This window comes from Spinacia oleracea, chromosome 1 (assembly GCF_020520425.1).
Source record: "Spinacia oleracea cultivar Varoflay chromosome 1, BTI_SOV_V1, whole genome shotgun sequence".
NCBI classification, from domain to species: Eukaryota; Viridiplantae; Streptophyta; class Magnoliopsida; order Caryophyllales; family Amaranthaceae; genus Spinacia; species Spinacia oleracea.
The window spans coordinates 116,693,988-116,713,100 of record NC_079487.1 but is presented as its reverse complement, the minus strand read 5'-3'; the positions used below and the strand labels follow the sequence as shown (position 1 = coordinate 116,713,100).

The 19,113-nt window shown below is 33.5% G+C and overlaps 1 protein-coding gene across 2 annotated transcripts; it reads right to left on the bottom strand.

Annotated features, from left to right (window-relative positions):
* Positions 1 to 5,325: 5,325 nt before the first annotated feature.
* On the bottom strand, positions 5,326 to 15,305 carry LOC110804385 (protein REBELOTE). Of its 2 annotated transcripts, XM_022009983.2 has the most exons (14): positions 15,169 to 15,305; positions 14,901 to 15,028; positions 14,017 to 14,071; positions 12,671 to 12,779; positions 12,538 to 12,589; positions 12,335 to 12,429; positions 11,386 to 11,454; positions 10,716 to 11,228; positions 9,691 to 9,990; positions 9,179 to 9,505; positions 8,330 to 8,536; positions 6,950 to 7,039; positions 6,763 to 6,860; positions 5,326 to 5,797 (listed from the first exon to the last, which is right to left on the bottom strand). In XM_022009983.2, the coding sequence occupies exons 2-14, from the start codon at positions 15,007 to 15,009 to the stop codon at positions 5,641 to 5,643; spliced, it is 2,181 nt and encodes a 726-aa protein (XP_021865675.2). In that variant the 5' UTR covers positions 15,010 to 15,028; positions 15,169 to 15,305; the 3' UTR covers positions 5,326 to 5,640. The 2 variants fall into 2 exon arrangements, with proteins under 2 accessions (XP_021865675.2, XP_056697188.1); XM_056841210.1 differs by lacking the exons at positions 14,901 to 15,028; positions 15,169 to 15,305 and having other exon boundaries at positions 14,009 to 14,059.
* Positions 15,306 to 19,113: the final 3,808 nt, after the last annotated feature.

The following is a 19,113-nucleotide window of genomic DNA, read 5'->3' as shown; positions in this document are numbered from 1 at the left end:
GCCATTTTCGATTGCACCATAGTCGGGGCGAATTTTGATTCTAAGACAGTGTTTTATAACACGTCGCAGCATTACATACATCAAATATTCGGCCCACATTTTATTATCATTTTCAGATTTTACGGTAGCATTTCCTACAGAAGAAACATGAAGAAAACTGAGATTATTATTATTCTTCTTTCTGTTTAGAAAATGACAAATAAAATTCACATACATCATGATAAACATGCCATGGTTGTAGGCGTGTTAGGCTGAAATAGAGGGAGAGGTTTCTTGGAAGAGGAGGACTAAGGCCTATAAAAGGGAAGGTCATTAAGCTTGAAAAATCTCCTGACTTAGTCGAGCAAAGTATCTAAGGAAAAGTTCTACTCCATATAGTTCTTAATACACCTAACAGTCGGATACTCTAAGGGGTCGTTTGGTTCAATAAATTGGAATGGAATGGATTGTAAACCCATATCAGGGAGGTATGGATTGACATCCCCATTCCTAAGTAATTGTGTTTGGTACGGTTTGGAATGGTTTTATAATCCTCTACCCATTGTTTGGTTCACTTTAGCGATGGATTATGTATCATGTACTACTAGTCTCATACTTCATAATAAATCATAAATAAACTTATTAATTTTTATTCATATTATTATCAAAAGAAAATTACATTATGTCCCATTAATTTCAAAAGAAAATTACTTGTATACTTGTATAGTGTATACAATACACCCTTTATACCAAAAACTCAAGGCGACTTATTTTATTGGTCTTCTAGACTATCAAACAGCTATTGATCATCTAGACTATCAAACAACTATTGAAGAATAGCAGCCCAATTAACATAAATAATTGCAAATCTTTATTAATCATTCTAGAACGCAATCGCATGCACCCAAACACAAAAATAAAAACCCACTTTTTAGCTTTTACTACAAACTTTGATCTAGAAATACTCTTAACTTCCACTCATCTAGAAAACAAAGAGCTTTTGGTCAAATTGATGTACCAAATATTATTTCTTTAATTCTTCTTGCCGTGTAAAATATAAAGGAAAATAAACAACCAAAACTTGACCAACTTATTGCATTATATATATACATTGGTCTTATTTCTTAACCTTCTTAATTACAACCCAAAAACTTTCTTATATTTCACTAAACTTTGAGCTCTCCTTTTGATTATTCACCATGTTTTCTCTTGATAATCTTCACACTAACACACCAATGAAGGAGAAAACCCTTCTTCTTTCGCAACACGAAAACGAAGATGAAGCAGAAGACGATGTCCTTTCCTTATGTGATATATCCATTTATAGCCATGACTCTTCTGATTCTTCAAGCACGGATTCTTCTAAAGAGTTAAATAATGACAAGATTAACGACTCGTTCGAGTTCTTCACACCTCGATCACACCCGAAAATCGACGAAATCATCTTCTGTGGGAAGTCAATTCCATGTAGGGGATCACCAATGTACCAACAACAACGTCAAACAACGTGTATGGGCAATTTGTTTGGAGGGAGGATCAAACGTTCTTCTTCTTCGTCGTCGTCGAAAACGAAGATTAATGGATCAAAATCATCATCTAATAAATGGTACTTTGTCATATTTGGAATGCAGAGAGTATCTGTTCCAACAAAAATGGAGTTAGCTGATATGAAATGTAGACAAATCAAGAGTGGTGCAAAATCATTGGAGATGATGGAAAGAAATAATAGTCAAATTGATAAAGGTTTTTCATACTTAGTTAGATCTTTAAGTTGTAAAACTAGCCACTCTCTTAAAAAATTGTCATAGATTATTAAAAGCTTCTTAGCCATTTTTTTTTTGTTACAAGTTCTTAGCTTACTTTTCCTATAGGTACTACACTATTTATATAATATACTTCCTCCGTCTTTTAATACTCGCAACGTTTGGACTTTTATCACTATTCATATAATCTACTTTGACTATTCGTAGTGTTTTTCATATAAGATAAAACATAGTCATGTGGGATCTTGTTAGATTCGTCTCAATGTGTATTTTCAAAATATCAACTTTTTATAATTTTTGCATAAAGAGAATTTAAGATATAAATGATCAAAGTTGTGCATGGACATGCGTGAAACTAACAAACGTTGCAAATATTAAAAGACGGAGAAATTACGAAGTATTTATTATATCTCCTTTCCTTTTTCACTTGCCCAATTTTTCGAGATGTTTTAAATTCTTGTCATACTTTGTAGATTAGAAGCTTCTTAGCTTACCTTTATTATAGGTACAATAAACTATCATTATAATTATAGTTCTTTTTTAACTTGCACATTTTTACGCAATTGGGATGGTGCAGGCGTGTGCACGTAGCTCTAGGTGCACCGGGATTAAAACGACTAACATTAAACACAAAACGCGCATTTTCATCAAAATACCCAGAAAAAAGAACAATGCCCTTGAACAAAAGAACAATTCCCCTAAACAAAATAACATTAAAGGCTCTGTTCTTTTCAGTTATTTTTATCGCGTTTTTATTTGATTTGTGTTATTTTTGCGATATATATTCTTCTGGGTTTTATGTTTTGAATTCAAACTGTGAAGAGGGGAGAGAAAGTGTAAACTAGGTTTTCTAAAATGGGTTTTAGAGAGAAAAATTAATGAAAATCCCCCAAAATTCGTTGATTTTTCTTCTTCAACATCAAATTAAATTGATTCTTCTTCTTCAAATCTGAATTCTACAGCTGATAATTAGATTTTGGGAGGTAATTTTTCAATTTTGTAATAACAAATGGCATGTTTTGATGATTTTGATTTTGTAATAGTTGTGTTTTTGATGATTTTGATTTTGTAATAAACGTGTTTTGATGAATTTGATGATTTTAATGAATCAAATTATGTAATAACACACTGATTTCGTTGAAATCGTTGATTTTGAAGATTTTGATTATGTAATTACGATTTTTTTTCCAGAAAAGAACAGTTTTACGTATTAAAAGAACATATTCTCGAATGAAAAGAACATATGCTCGAATGAAAAGAACAGTTACATTATGCTCGTATTAAAAGAACAGTTTCATTATAATAGAAAAATAGACCATTTGCGTTTCATAATTTGTTCTTTTATTTTATTGTGTTCTTCTTTTTTATTATTTTTAATTTCTTTTGCATTTCATAACTTGTTCTTTTTATTTTATTGTGTTATATTTCTTGTTACTTTTTATTTATCCTTTGTTCTATTGATTGCATTCTTTTTGTTGTTTTTATACATATTAACCTATTATTTTTCAGATATTATGAATAATGTGCTTGATAATTCATAACAGAATGATGAAAATGATGATTCCGAATCATATGTTATTTGTGGGACAAAATACTTGACTTGTTCTTTTAGTCTATATTTGTTCTTTAAGACTTTTCATTTGCTCTTTTTAATAATACTCTGTTAAAAGAACAAAATAAAAACACGTGCACGGTTCTCATTATGCACTCTTTAACAAATTTTCTTTTCTCCTTCTCTGTTCTTCAATTCTTTGATTCTACTTCCTATTTGTTCATTTTCTATTTTTCAGCAACTATATATATAATAATTGTACTTATGAGTCATAACCATTAGTCATTTTAGAAATACATTTTAGAGAGAGAGAGGAGAGGATTTATATTCTCTCAACATAAGAGAGATTTTTTGAGAGAGAAAGAGTGAGATGGTGAATGAAAGAGTAAAAAAATACATTTTCTCCTTATTCTCTCTCTAAAATTCCTTCTGAATGTTTCTCGTTTGTTGAAAATGAGTGAATTATATTAAGAAAAACACTAGTTCAATGTTGATGCTCCTGATAAATGTTGATCAAGTGTTTAAGGTACGTTTCCTTGTTTTTTCCTCTAATGTTCTTTTCAGATTGTTATGTTCTTTTCAGATTGTTATGTTCTTTTTCAAAACTTTACTTTTACTGTGTCATCAACATAGTTTGTTCTTTTAAATCAACATAGTTTGTTCTTTTATATCAACGTAGATAGATTGTTAAAAAAGAACATATAATGGTTTGAAAAGAACAAGTAACACTTAAAAAAGAACATAGTCTGATTCGTGGTAAAAGAACAAAAATACTTTTAAAAAAAAAATATAGATTTAGCTTTAAGTGCATCAAAAAATCGTCGTTTTGTCTTTTTAATTAGAACATAAAATCGTTTGAATAGAACAAATAACACTTAATAAAAGAAGATAGATCTGATGTGTGGGATAAAAAAAAATACATTTAAATAAAAATATAGATCTAGTTTTAAGTGCATCAAAATATCGCCGTTTTTGTCTTTTTAATTAGAACACTAATTGGTTTGAAAAGAACAATTACAACTAATAAAAGAACATAGATTTGTTGTTCTTTTCGTCCCTTTCATTCTGTTCTTTTGTTTGATGAGGAAAAAGAAAATGTTGTTCTATTTCATGTGTTCTGTTCATTTTTCTTTTTTTGTTGTCGTTTTTTTTTTTTGAGTTTTTTTTTTCTTTTGATTTTGTTCTTTGTGTTTTGTAAAAAAGTTGTTGTTCTTTTTTTAATTATTTTGTGTTCCTTTTAACTTTTTTACAGTTTTTTAATATTTAATAATATTATCGATAATATGTGTTTTTTTGTTTTTCTGTTGCATTTTTCACACGATGTTATTTTTGAAAAATAGTTGTTCTTTTTATAGTTATCAGGAGAGAAAATATGTTATTTTCATTTTTGTATATTTTCTTTAGTTTTTGACATTAGTGTTCTTTTCAGGTTTAGTTAATGTTCTTTTTGTTTACTCTAGTTCTTTCTGTTTAGTTTTGTATGTTCTTTTTTGTTTTTTTGTTTTTTGCGTTTTCTTTTAATGTTTTTGTGCTTTGGTGCAGGTGCACGTAGATCTACGTGCAGGCCCCTGCACCATCCACGCGTTGCATTTTTAAGGATGTTTTAAATTCTTATTTCATTTTTTTCTATTTTCTTTTTCTTGAATTGGGTCTTACGTTTATCCATCCACTTTCTTCTATCTATCTTCTCACTCTCCTAAAATATTATGAGACATAAACTTAAGTAAATAGAGCCAAAGGAAGTATAATCAGTTGTTTTATTCCGGATTTCCGGTCATTGTATACTTAATTGTATGACAATAATTTTAATTTTCATATAAAGTCCTCGGTACCAAAATCAACAACCTTCTAGATTATTGACAATAGGTGACACCAGACTTTTCAAGATCAATAACCAAGATCAATCAATGAGTGTAATATGAAGTCCTTGGTAACCTTCTAGATTATTGACAATTGGTCACCATAGGTCACACCAGACTTTTCAAGATCAATCACTGAGTGTAATTTTCTACATGTATTTTGGTAAAAATGTTTAGGAAATTTTTTTCTTATAATGAAATTACATATTGGGAACAAGTTATTAAAAAGATATATAGAATGTAATACAAATGATGTATAATAAAAGTTTCAGTACCAAAAATTTTGTGTGACACTAATATAAGGTCAATTTCATAACCTCCTAAAAAAGTTAGGCTCATCACATCCAATTTTGAGTAAGCACCTCTAACCTACTAGTCAAAATTCCATGAACATGGAAAAACTGAGGGGAAATAGACAATTTCAACGGCGGCATCGATTGTATCCTTGCACAGTTGCACCAAACTAATCTCACAAGATACAACATGCTCAAGTCCTCTGCTTCTTTCTCTTCACAACTTGCTGACTTCCGGTCGACGGATTTTCACTGATCTTTGCAATTTTTTTCTCACTATCAGCACTTGCATCCTCCAATTTCTGTGGCGACTTTCGCTTTTTTCCTTCTACTTTTTTCTGATTCGGCACACTACACATTTTCAAACCGGGAAGGGGGGCATTCGGGGTTCACACGTTAGTGAAATGAGGGCAGGTTAAAATCAAATACTACTACATTGTAAACGTAGTTATGTTTTTTATTTTCTTTTGTAACTTAGTTGACATGACTCCTAACTTGATCACTAACTCTTATGGGGCGTTTGGTTAGTGGGAATTGAGAAGTTCTAATCTCATTTATAACATACTCCTATGTTTGTTATGTGGGATTGAGATTATAAGGGGAATGGGAATAAAACCCCTCTATCCCCAGGAAAGTAATACCCAAGGAGATGGGAATTGGAACTTGGAAGGGGCAAAAAATGACTAAATTGTCATTAATGAAAAAGGAGTAGGAAAATGGTTGGTAAGGGTAACTTTGTAAATTCCTTAGTTATTCCCTATATATTTCCATCAACTACCAAACAAGGTATTGGTCATATTTTTATAAATTATCATTCCACATATCAAACGCCCCTTAGTTCAGATTTCCAGTTAAATAGATAGATGGTCTTTCAAAAAGATCAGCATCATAGATTCATAGGAGTACTTATCCTCCAAGGTAAACCATATAAAAACACATATGAAGAAAATAGAAGCTAGATAGGAATCTCAAAGCCAAGGTTGGTCTTCCAGCTGTGATACAAGGTGCAAATGTGCAAGTGATAAGAAAATATCGACTGAGAAAATTCTTCCATCTTTGACCCTTAAATCTACATCTTCTTCTTGGTTACAAATGAGCCTTATCATCAGTAGTGCTATCCACCTAAAGGATTAACTTTGTTGTATACCAAAGGCCAATTTGGTCATTCTCAAAGTTTATTAGCAATGACAACCACTACTATCATACTAACTCCCTAGAAAAATCTATCGCCGCCATCTTACTTAATAGAAGAAATGCATTCTACATCACTCTATATAGGAAAAAAGAGGATTACTTAATAGGTAATGCAGTCTTACCTTGTCTTGCCATTTGTACTGAGTTTCCGAGTCACGGCATTTTGTGTTATACTTTTGTAGTACTGAATAAATGGGGATTTGTCATCGCGCTTTACACCCTGCATATTATTCGATCCATCATCAAGACCAAAACTACAATCAAAAGGTGCACTTAAACTCTATACAGATGTGGAAGCGTATTTAAAACCTGAAGAAATGAATCTGCAGCCGCTTGGTCTACTGGTGAAAATGAAACATCGTCTCTTTTTCTCTGGACAAAATCCATGTTTCTTTCCACCTGTGAGAAAAGAAACAACGACGTGATCAGTCAAATCAATAAAATTTTGAGCACGCCTACATCAATAACAAAAAACAGTATATGTTGATCCGATGTTGGGAAAGTTGCGACCTAATAATTTCCCGTGCAAATGCCAGTCAACACTCGCTTCCTCCCCTTTTGCAAGTAAATGCAAAAAGAAGTAAGAAGTACACCCAAACAGTGCAACAGCAGATGTTTTTTTACTATCTAACATTATATATTATGGAGCTGGTAAAGCCAAGGAAAGTGACTTCCTTAAATAAACCACGCTTATTTTTGTCAACTTGGGATCATGAAGATTTATTGCCTTTCTATCTGTGATAAGAAAAATGGAATACAACAAAATTACATAAAGGTACTAGTGTACTTCTAAGCCCTGGACTGTGATTGATCAAATACATTATTCACCCTAAGCAATAATTAGAGGAGAACTCACACATAAAAATTCAGAAACATATGCGAAAGACAGTACGACTTTTATCTGCAATGACAATAAAAATGCTTCACCCTTGAAGCTTTATTCAAGATGTATGCATGCAGGCATTATATATGCAGTAAAACAAGCACAAAGTTCATTCCTGTGTCACAAGAAGATGTAAGATTAATAGCTTCTTATGCAGTTAAGTGAAACAGTTTAGCATCACATGTCCGCTGATTGACAAATAATCTACCTTATTGTAATCCCAAGTTCTCTTTCCAAATCAAAGGGACTAGGGGAGCACCAAGGAGGTACAGACATTCAGACACCACAACATGATACATACATAGGACTGGTAAATTTTTCGTTGTTTCTTGTGTATATGCATAAACACTTTTATAGAAATCCATACAAGAGTACAACACATTCCTCAAAGACACAGAAAACCAGGATGAAAACATTTTTTTATTTTCTATATTCAGGTTTGTAGAAGACTCCATTCACATTAGTACCTGCTGTCTCTCAGCAGGTTATTACTCAATCCCAAAGACAGTTTGCAAAGTTCTAACACCGGGATCATCAATAATTAGCACGCGGTATTAATTCATGCATAATTACTATTATATTGTGCAAGTGTGCAAGTAGATAATTTATTTATTCTAGTAAAACAATAACGGGAACCATGATAGGCTGATAGCATGTGAGAGATGGTGGGTTTTAAAATTATTTAAGTGAGGACCATGATAGAGAGAAACAATAAAATATTTTGAGTGGGGCTAATGAAAATTTCTCATAATGAACCCTAAAACCCTAAAAGCTGCCAAATCAAATGAGACAAAGCAACAACATACCTGATCAATTAGGCGCTTCACTGGTCGGCGCAGGCTTTCAACAGTAGATTTCTCATAATATTGCTTCAAGCGGATGACAGGAACTGTAGCGAGATCAGGGAAAGATATGTGGTGACTCCACTGAAGAAAATGCGCACAAAGCAACTCCACGGCAGCTAAAACGCACTCCTCTTGAAATTCCCATTTCTTCGGCCAATATTTGGGCAACTGATCCACCACGATTTAACAATTTTATTATTATCCTGATGATAAACAAACAACTCCAAGAAGGTAACCCTATTTTATGGATTCAGCAGAATCATGGGGCCCAATTACAATAAACATGTAAACAAATTCGATGTTTTACACTACAGTCTTTAGTTTCACATCAAATAAAGCGGTAGGCAAAGCAAGCACAAAAGAGTTATACACCACAATGACAGATAACTTCCACATAATTCCAAGATCCCACCACCCCCCTCTAATTACCCACAGCCACAGGCCACACCCTTTTAATTTCAACGAGCAGAGGTTTGGCAAGAATTAAATTTCTGATTCTCAAAGAATTCCAACATAAACCACAGCTAATATTTGCCCAACATGCACACCAAAATGCAAAACATACTTAGAATTCTTTGCTTACAAAATTTCAATATCTTACATCAATTAGAATAGAAAAACCAAAGCAACTATTTCAAGTGCTTTTGGCTACAAATAAAGAGTACAACAGACAACTCTAGCTAAAGATTTTGCAGCTAAAGCAAGCAGAGCATTACAAATTATGCCATTATTTGTATTTTACAGCAAAGTTCGCCAACAAATAGAAATATAATCAGAAAATGAGGAGAAATGCCGTATTAATATTCATACCTTCAAAGTAGTTGATAAGTTAACATCATCTTTTACAGGCTTTCCGACTTCCTGAGCATTACTGCTTTCCAGTATATCCAATGCCAATGAAGAGACAGGGATAAAGATTTCACTGGAGGTGGAAAGTTGATTCAACCATTGTATACATTTAACTCTCAAAGGCAGATATCTCTGGCCAGCAAAGAGTTTAGCCACTCCATTTATGACTTGGATGAGTGGAAATAGTAGGCCATGAAGATCATTTTCTTTAATATTGATAGAAACATACTTAACCCACAGATCAATGCACAAAACATACTCCCAACTGCATATCTTCATGAGTGCTTCCTGCCAGACATTAATATTATACTTTAATTTCACCAAACAGCAGAAGCTAAGTACCAGATACTAACAGCAATATGTTGCTGCAATTCTAATATTCTCGATTTTCATAAGAGACAGTAACTAGAATTCTGATATTTAACAAACTAGAATAAAGTTCTAAGCGCCTATTACAGTAAGTTTAAATATACCTCCTTAGACTGCAAGCCCAACTGGAGGATTGCAGCTAGTTTCTGAGCAGATGCCAAAGCCACTTTAACTGATCTTTGCAAATCTATACAGCACAGCTCAACATAGGAGTTTTTGATGTATTCTATATGATTTATACTAGAAGGGTCCACAGCTTTGCAGCGAGAAATAACGGCTTTATATGTTTTCTTCAAGCATTTATCATAGAAATCATTGCCAAATGTAGAAGACATGTCACGCAAGACGAGAAAGGAGCATGACGAAAGAGTCCCTCCACCTGTTGCCCAAAGGCGAACAGCAACCTGCAGCATGTAGTAGGTAGTCAACAAACCATCACAACATATCTAAAAGTCCCAGCTTATACAAAATATACAAACTCAAAGTTCAAGAACCCACTAATGATATCAAACATAACATGAAACAGATAAATAAACAACCATAATTGCATTCATCAAATTCTAATATTTCACAACGTTGAAGAGGAGAATGATGTGCATAGAGAAGCAGATTTAAGGGGCTTAAACACTTTAACCGGACATATGTTTACATTATCAAGATTCTGAACCAATTTACTTGAACTTAGAACAAGCATGGATATCATCTAGTTTTGGCAATCTGTTATTAATGATGGACAGGATAAACAACAATAATGACAGCCCCGTACATATCCACCACCATCAAGCAGGTTTTGGAGGGTCCATACTCCATAAATATGCAAACTTACTCCTAATCAACATGGAGTTTGGCCTAGTAACATTTTTAGAGAAAGATTAGTAGATTCAGGGGGCGGGGGGGGGTGGGGGGTGGTACACAAATAATCAAAAGAAAATCCAATAATCATTAAACTATGATCAGTATGCAAGCAACAAAAGAGTGAGGTATTTGAGGCACACTGACCAACTCAACCCAAAAAGTTTCTGGAAAAAAGAATTCTAATTTTACTCCAAAAAATCAAATATTTAGAAAAAAGCGTTTCAGAGCACCAAAATAAATAATTCAATCTGAAAGATTGTTAATATTAAGATACCTCCGTGAGCTTCCACTGTAAAGATGGAAATGCAGCGAAAAGTACCAATGAAACTCTCAGCCGATTCAAGGTGTAAGCCAATATGTCTGCATCAGTAAACTGATTTAAGAGGAATAAAGTACTAGTAAAAAAGGACTTGACCATCGGCTTTACACTTTCCCATTTTGAACTCTTCAACTCTAGTATGGTCTGCTTCTTGCAATCAGAGGATATACCCAATAATCCCCGAAATATGTTATCACCTTCAGAGAGCATAAACAATAAAATGCTGCAAAAGGTCTCTTTGTTTTTTATTGCTGGAGAGGAGACAGATGCATTAGATTCAGCTCCATAGTGGCATGCCGACCGATAGGCGTTTAAAAGACCACGCATAACAGACAAATTTTGCTGTTCTTTAACTATCTGACACCAGCTCTTGACGGTAGAGGTACTTAACAATTTGCCGGCATTTGGACTTGGAGTAATGTCCGTAAAAGATAGAAGATCGTGATTACTTGTCCCATCTTCATCGGACTTGTCAACAAAAGAAACCACTTGTCAATCTAAATAGTTCAAGAAAAGGTTTAAATAGTAAAGTATCCAGTTAAACGGCTGAAATTTCCTCGAACAATTGCAATAACATCATGTCCAAAGATCAAAATACAACAAGAAAGATTGACTTAGCACTCACCATATCTTCGTTGTCAAGTGATTCAAGACCATTAATGTGTTCTTGCAAGAAGGTCTCAAAGCGAGGATCCTGTGGTACCCAAATTAAAAATAAATAAATAAAAGTCAATTAGCACACTGACAAACCTTGTTTCCAGGTGAAAACAAAAAAGTTGAAAATTTTAACGCCTATTGCAAGATATAATTAAAATTGCAAACAAGACATACCAAGAACATGTCCTTTTCTTACAAAACCCAATATCAGGCCAGAAAACAACATAACATGACTAATACACTATCACCGCCTTGATTGAAATTTTAACACTAACACCCATAGTTAGAAGGGGCTCAACAACATGAATGTTCAAATCTAAGGCATACTGCAATAGGATGGTGTCCCATATTGTTATCAATCACTCCGGATTGTTGGAGGCTGGTGATGATTTACTGAAAGAGGGATTTCACTGTGGGTGTTACGATTTATGAGGTCTAATTTACAAAACAACAAAGGCCTGTTGAGTGATGACAGAAGCATGGTAACAAGACTGCTCCATAAACAGATAATTTTTTATCAATCCCATTTCCTGAGACAGATAACTCCATAAAGAATATACACACCAACACATTGCTATGACCCAAAATAACTAAATAGATAATGGTGAAGATGAAGATTGCTGAAAGACGATGAAGTTATCTGTGATAAAAATCTGGAAAAGCAGCAATGATAGTAGATAGTTACAACTTACAAGCATTCGAGTGGCTTGTTCTCTTAAAAAATGTAAAACAAACTAATAGAGAACCCTCATCAATATTAAACATCTCCAATGTCTCTCTAATTTCCCTTATTTATACAGCTTCTCCTCAACTAACTGGCTTGTTCTTTGCTCTTTAGAAGGGGTTTAAATATGGACAGATGAGATAAACGGGCACCAACAAGCTTTCAGCAACTATTAATCTCCAAATAGAATTACCTTACGCTTTAAAACCTCCAATCTTTTCTTTTTCGCCAGAAGTTCTGAATAAATCTTTTGGTTCTGAATAGATAATTCACTGCCCTGGTCAACATCTGCAAACAAGACAAGCTGGCCTATGATGAAATAATCGAGTTCACATTACAACCAACTGAGTAATGGATGATAATAGGATAGAAATGTGCATGGAAATTATCTTTCACCTTCAGAATGAAGCTCCATTTCACTTTCACCAGCATATACGCAACTTGACTCCTGTTTATTTAATATGAACATTAAAACGAAAGAGATAAAACGACATGCATACATACAGAAAACCACAGCCCAATGCAGTACCTCAGAAAGAACTCCGTCACTATCTGAACCATCTCCAACCGTGTCATAATCGTCTTCACTTGAAAAAATATCAAGAGAAGCATCCTCTATATTTTCAACAAGTGGTGTCCTAAGAATAAGTATTAAACAATTATAAAGTACTTCCCAACAAGAATAAAAAGGAAACAAATGATTGACAAAGTTCATGAAACATTTCTCTACAGATACAATGATTTCTCTTCATGTCAACGTGCACAGGTGTCAAAATAATAAGAAAGTAAGCTTCTTCCCCAACTAAAAAAGAATTAAAATTAAAAGTATTTCAAACACACCTGGAACGTATAATAACTTCCCCCAGAAACCCTCCCGGCCACCCCACCCCAATCACTTAGGTATATGAACACACACCAGGGCATACATGCATAAATAGTAAGTGAAAATTGAAAAGTTCTACTGTGAAGGTCAATAAATTAAAATTTGGAACTAAACATAAGAAGTCTCTTAGGAAAGGTGTGGATAAAAGAGATTTTCAAAGTAACTGGTGGTTTGGTAGGGAAGACAGATACTTTTCACAAAGAAAGAAACAGAATATAAAATGGGTTCGATACATATTGTCATGACTCGTGAACATGTGTACTTGCGCAACACCTTTCGTTGCCAACTATCAGACCAATTATGCATCCCACCCACTTGATTATCTTATTGTGTTTGCAATCTTAAGGCTACTTAATTAATCCCAGCGCACACTTCATTCCAAACATAATCATCTCCCCCCCCCCCAACTCCCAGGCACACATAAACGGTCACAGTATTCATGTCTTTTAACAAACTATCATTAGCAATCCAACACCAGAATCCAATGACCATGCATATCACTAAGACTCTGTCCTAATCAACTTATATAGTATGAACTTACTTTGTCTAAAATAAAATTATTTATGTATGAAATCGTGGAAAATAAATAAACTATTGACTGTAAGTGTCCAGAAAAAATTTGTTATGACTGAACTATAGTATGAACTTATTTATGTAGTATGAACTTATTTATGCCTGAAATCGTGGAAAATAAAATTACTTAAGTTATGTTTAACTTATTTTGTCTGAAATAAGTCAAAATAAGTTGAACAAAGGAACCGTAACCTTTTTAATGTGTGTATTATGATATAAGAAGTCAGCGCCCACCAACCTGATCAATAATCACTTATAGATAAATCATATCTTATCAGGGTGAGCTGTGTATCAAACCTAGTTACCTAAACAACACTTGAGAACTGTTTGTGAAAGGAGCATGAAAGGGGATTAATGCACAATTGAAAAACAAACAACTTTTCTTTCCTTTTGATGTAACTTTGATTTCACCTTTTTACCTTTCAGTAGATTTTGTATCTCCTGCTTGATCTTCAGGACCATCTTTTCCAGCCCCTAGTAAGTCCAAATGATCCAATAAGATTCGTAAAACATTGATCATCGTAAATCAATCTTAGAGGACAATACATCACAGTTCAAAACGAACAAAGTTTATGCAAAAAAAATAAGTTTCTTCTCCTTCTGACCGAAAATTATAGTCCAATGCACACTATCCTAAAATGTAAACTCATAACAGCTCACTTTCCTAAAATCACAGTAGACTTGAAATGGTCTATCCCATAACGTAATGATAGAGGAAATACATGACACCGACAATTATAAAAGGTGTATAGAAAGAAGAATCCACGGAAAACCTTTAACTATGAGGCAAACAATTGCTTCTCATCCAAATCAAAGCTCACAATTCCCATTTTTCAGGGCGTACTCTCACCACGATACCAACAAGATTCCAAATGCACGACTGCACGTTACCTAAACACATGACTAAAATTCGCAATCAGTAGAATTCTAATTCCAAACACGAGCTTAGGCAATGCAGAGTTACTCTCATCAATGAGTTGTTCTCACATTAGAATAAACACTCTAAACATCCCAACTTCACAATAAAGTTATCACATTTAACACCACCTATATGACAATATCGCTCATACTCATCACAATGACGTCTCCCATTCTCTTTCGCCTCATACTCTAATCTAATCTCTCTCTCCCTCCCCTATGAAACTCCACTGAAAAATTCGAAATGTATATAACATGTAATACAATCTATCAATTCAATCCCTGAGTACAAATTAAAACGTTTCCAATTAATTGCAAAATGTAAATTCAAATACAGCATATTGAGACAATTAAACAAGCCAATAAACTTGAAGAATTAACATACTTGGAGCATTTTTCTTCTTGTGAATGGCCTTGAACTTCCTTTTCTGTTTCATTACAGTTTGTAAGTGCTTCTTCGCGAATTTCCTGGCTTTCTTCCCTAATTTCCCCATTGTTTTAGCAGCTTTTTTTCTATCAGGAATTCGAAACCAAATTAGGGTTAAATTAATAAAAGTTCCTACAGAAAATGGAATAGTTTAAACCCTAAAACATTAAACCCTAATAGTTGAGAGGGGGTACTGGTAAACAGACTAGTGGAAATGAGAATTTACCTATAGTCCGCTAGGTTTGAAGGTTGTTTGAAGAGAAAAAAATGGCGGCTACAACTTTGAAGCAGCGATAGGAGAACTGTGGAAGGTTGTCTCTGTTTTTTCTTTTCAGGTTTCGTATGGACCTTTTTTCGTTTTTCTTTTCGTCGTTCTTTTTATTTCGAGCGATTTCCTTCAATATTGTTTAAAAAACGTCAAATTCCCAAAATGCGCCACTTTTTAACTTAATTTCCACGAGTAAATAGATCTGCAGGTCCCTAAACTTTGCCAAAAGGAGCAGTTAGGTCCCTCAAGTTTCAAAAGGAGCATTTAGGTCCCTGCGTTTGGATGGAATCCGCTGCTTTTTGTTTTCCGTCACTAACGTCCGTTAAAATGCATTTAAATTAAAAGGAAACTAAATAAAAGGCACTAAACGACAAAAAAACAGTTACATTTACCATTTACCAATAATTAAATAAAGGGAAATTCATTTCAGTTAGCTTTTTACAAAAATATAGCCGTTGAGGCTCTCAAAAAACAGAGTATTTAACATTCCATGGCAAATAAAACACTTAAAAATTTTGTAGAACGTGAATTATGAATTTTGTTACAATTTACAATTAGACGTTGCACTTACCGATATGTCCAGTATTTCATGCTCCTGAATCTAATTTATTTATCAAGTTTCGATGTGTGTTCAAGCCCGTCTAATTAATTAAATAAATGAACATAAACGAGCTTGTTCACGAGCTTGTAACATGAACGAGCATGTTTGTGTTCAGATCATAAACGAGCTTGTAACTGATTTGTTTAATGAGCCTCATTTTGTGTTCTATCTCGTCTCAAAGCTAAGCTCGCTCATCAGAGTATTATTTAACGAAATTCAATTAATGGTCATACTCGTTAGATAAGAGGACGTAAAAGAGCTTCGTCCGAGTAAGGTAATGAACCTTAATACGGAGTATGTGTTCAAACTAGGCACATATACGGAGTATGTATCCACTGTTCTGGAAATTTAAACATTTGTATTAGATACAAGTTGCATTTCAGAAGCACTATATTTAATTTGGTCTTCCTTGGTCTACTAACTACTCCTAAGTATTTAATGAGGAGCATTGAGATGTGAGAAACAGCTTATCTTCCATTGGTCTTCCTTGACTATATAAACACAAGGGGGTTGGCTTAAAGCATTACAACAAGACTATATTTAATTTGGTCTTCCTTGGTCTACTAACTACTCCTAAGTATTTAATGAGAAGCATTGAGATGTGAGAAACAGCTTATCTTCCATTGGTCTTCCTTGACTATATAAACACAAGGGGGTTGGCTTAAAGCATTACAACAATATTCATCTCTTATATCTTGGTTTGTATTCAATACTCCATATATATTTCTTTTTCTACTCAACAACCCAGTTTTTTTTCCTTTCAATTCATCACAACACAATGAATATCTTCTTAACCATAGAAGATTTCGTATACAAATATCACCCCCCATATCAGAAAATAAAAATTAGTCATAAAAAAAACACGACCGTAGTTTCTCTGTCTAAGTAGCCTTCCAATGTCATGCTTCCATGACCCCTTGTTGAGTCATTCTCAAAGGGGTTGTGAATGTTGGAGAATCCTGAAAAGCAGATCATCGAATGGTGAGGAAATCATTTTTCGATGAAGTGAAGCTTGGGTTCGACAAAGGCGTGTTGTGAAGGGATCCACCTCGTGGGGCCTCACCTCGAGAGTTCTAGATCATGGCCATCAAACCAAGGCTTCAAGCAGTACATGAAACGAATGGATGGCATGTGAACAGAAGGTACGCGAGGCAGTTGGTCTGTATCCCAGCATGTCTGTATCCCGGGCCGAACAAACGTGAGTCGGATCAAATTGTGCATAAATGGTATCCGTTACTCGGTTGGTCTTATGTTATGGTTCAAGTGTATTACCCTTTTGAGGATTGGGTTGGCAACGGGTATTTACTAGCCTTGTACAGTGGGGAAGGACCATTGTCATGTAACTAGATTATCCTTTATTAATATATGTTGTGATTTTGTGTTTAATAAGTTAAGTGTAAGAACTATTTGTAATCAGTTTTGATGAAATGTGTATGGTGAAAAAGCAAATGAAAAGGCTAAGGAACTTGAAAAAGCTAAGTCAAAATCAAAAGAAGCTATTTTAAATCATTTATACACATGTAAATTGATTTCCCTTTATTTAAAAACAGTTTTATTATTATTTAATTGAACTTAACGGAAAATGTAACGGTGTTAATAAAAATAGCTTATTCCATCCATTTTGAGGGACCTAAATGCTCCTTTTGAAACTTGAGGGACTTAACTGCTCCTTTTGGCAAAGTTAAGGGACCTCCAGACCTATTTACTCTAATTCCCACCATATCGTCCACGTCAGCATTAAAACCGATCTCTGAGATAGCGGTTTATAATCACGTAGGTAGTACTATTTATAAATGGTTAAAAAAAAAAAAAATCATCAGCTAGGGGTCAAACCCACGACCTTTTGGTTAGGAAATAAACACTCTATCCGCTGAGCTACAGACACTAATGTTGATAAGGTAAATTTAGAAATGTTTATAATGAATATTAATAAATGGTTAAAAAGAAATAAACACATCAGGTAGGATTCGAACCCACGAGCTCCTGCGTAGAAACAACACACTCTATCCACTGAGCTACAGACACAATTGATGTCATAAGAGGTTACTTCTAAATTATATTTCTATTTAAACTGTAATTCATGTTAAAAATAATTTACAATTAAGTAAACCGCCATCTGAGATAGCGGTTTTGTTTTAATACAAACCGCTATCTGAGATAGCGGTTTATAACATTGAACCGCCATCTGAGATGGCGGTTTGCTTTAAAACGAAACCGCTATCTCATATAGCGGTTCAATGCTGAACCGGAAAAAAAAAAAAATTACTTCTCTTTCTCCCTTGCTTACGTGGACGGTATGGTGGGAAATAACTTAAAAAGTAACGTATTTAGGGAATTGTTGGATCTTTATGCAATATTGAAGGAAATCGCTCTTTTATTTCATACTAAATACTAAATAAGTTCAGATAAATTAAGATAAATTCAGTTAACTTCAGATAAGTTTAAATAATATAATTTCAGCAAAGTTTTTTTCATACATTTTCACACACAAATAAGTTTTTTCAGATAAAATAAGCACAAATTCTTATTTATAAGGGTTGTACAATAAATATTGTACATCAGAGTAAAAGTTAACTCAAAATGTTTAAAAGTTAAGCTTATATATGTAAAAGTTATTCATTTTTTAGTGATAAATTTTTTCATTTTAATAAAACTTATTTCTTCAAAATCCCTAATAATGTATAAAATTAATCATTTAACTCTTTAAAATGTTTATCTATCAACGTTTTATTTACTAATATAAAAGTTAATCAAAACTAAGTTAAAGTTAAAAAAAAATGGGTAAAAGTTATCTTGGTGTACAATAAATTTATTGTGCACCTAGTGCGCGCAAGACCTTTTGTAAAATAAGTTCAGATAAGTTCAGTTAAGTTAAGTTAAGTTAAGTTTAGATAATAATCATAATATAAGTTCAGTCAAAATAAATCTAATAGAACGGGTCTTAGTGTCCGAACGATACCCCTGATAGTGATATTAACGCGGACAAAATCTGACACGATACGAATCAGAACGAAAGACGGATTATTATCAAATATTTGTGTCAAACTCAATTAAAAAAGGGATTAAAAAATCAACACGACATGACATGACTAATTAAAACGGGTTAGTGCTCATCTCCCAACACAAAATTGACATGACTCAATTTTAATTGATCATCTTTAACATTTCAATAAGCAAATGGATGTACTTGGTCGACAAGTACAAGTTTTGAATATATAATCTAATACATATATATATAAAGGGGAGTTTTTTAGAGAGATTTTGGAGTGCCACATAGGATTGCCATGTCATTAAGTGTAATT

Bases quoted from the DNA above. Each gene is read 5' to 3' on its own strand.
- LOC110804385 (XM_022009983.2), bottom strand. From the start codon at position 15,009: ATGGGGAAATTAGGGAAGAAAGCCAGGAAATTCGCGAAGAAGCACTTA. The intron at 11,229-11,385 runs GTGAGTGCTAAG...TTTGTTGACAAG, and splicing joins CACTTGACAACGAAGATATG to TCCGATGAAGATGGGACAAG. The intron at 6,861-6,949 runs GTTTTAAATACG...AATAATATGCAG, and splicing joins CTGCAGATTCATTTCTTCAG to GGTGTAAAGCGCGATGACAA.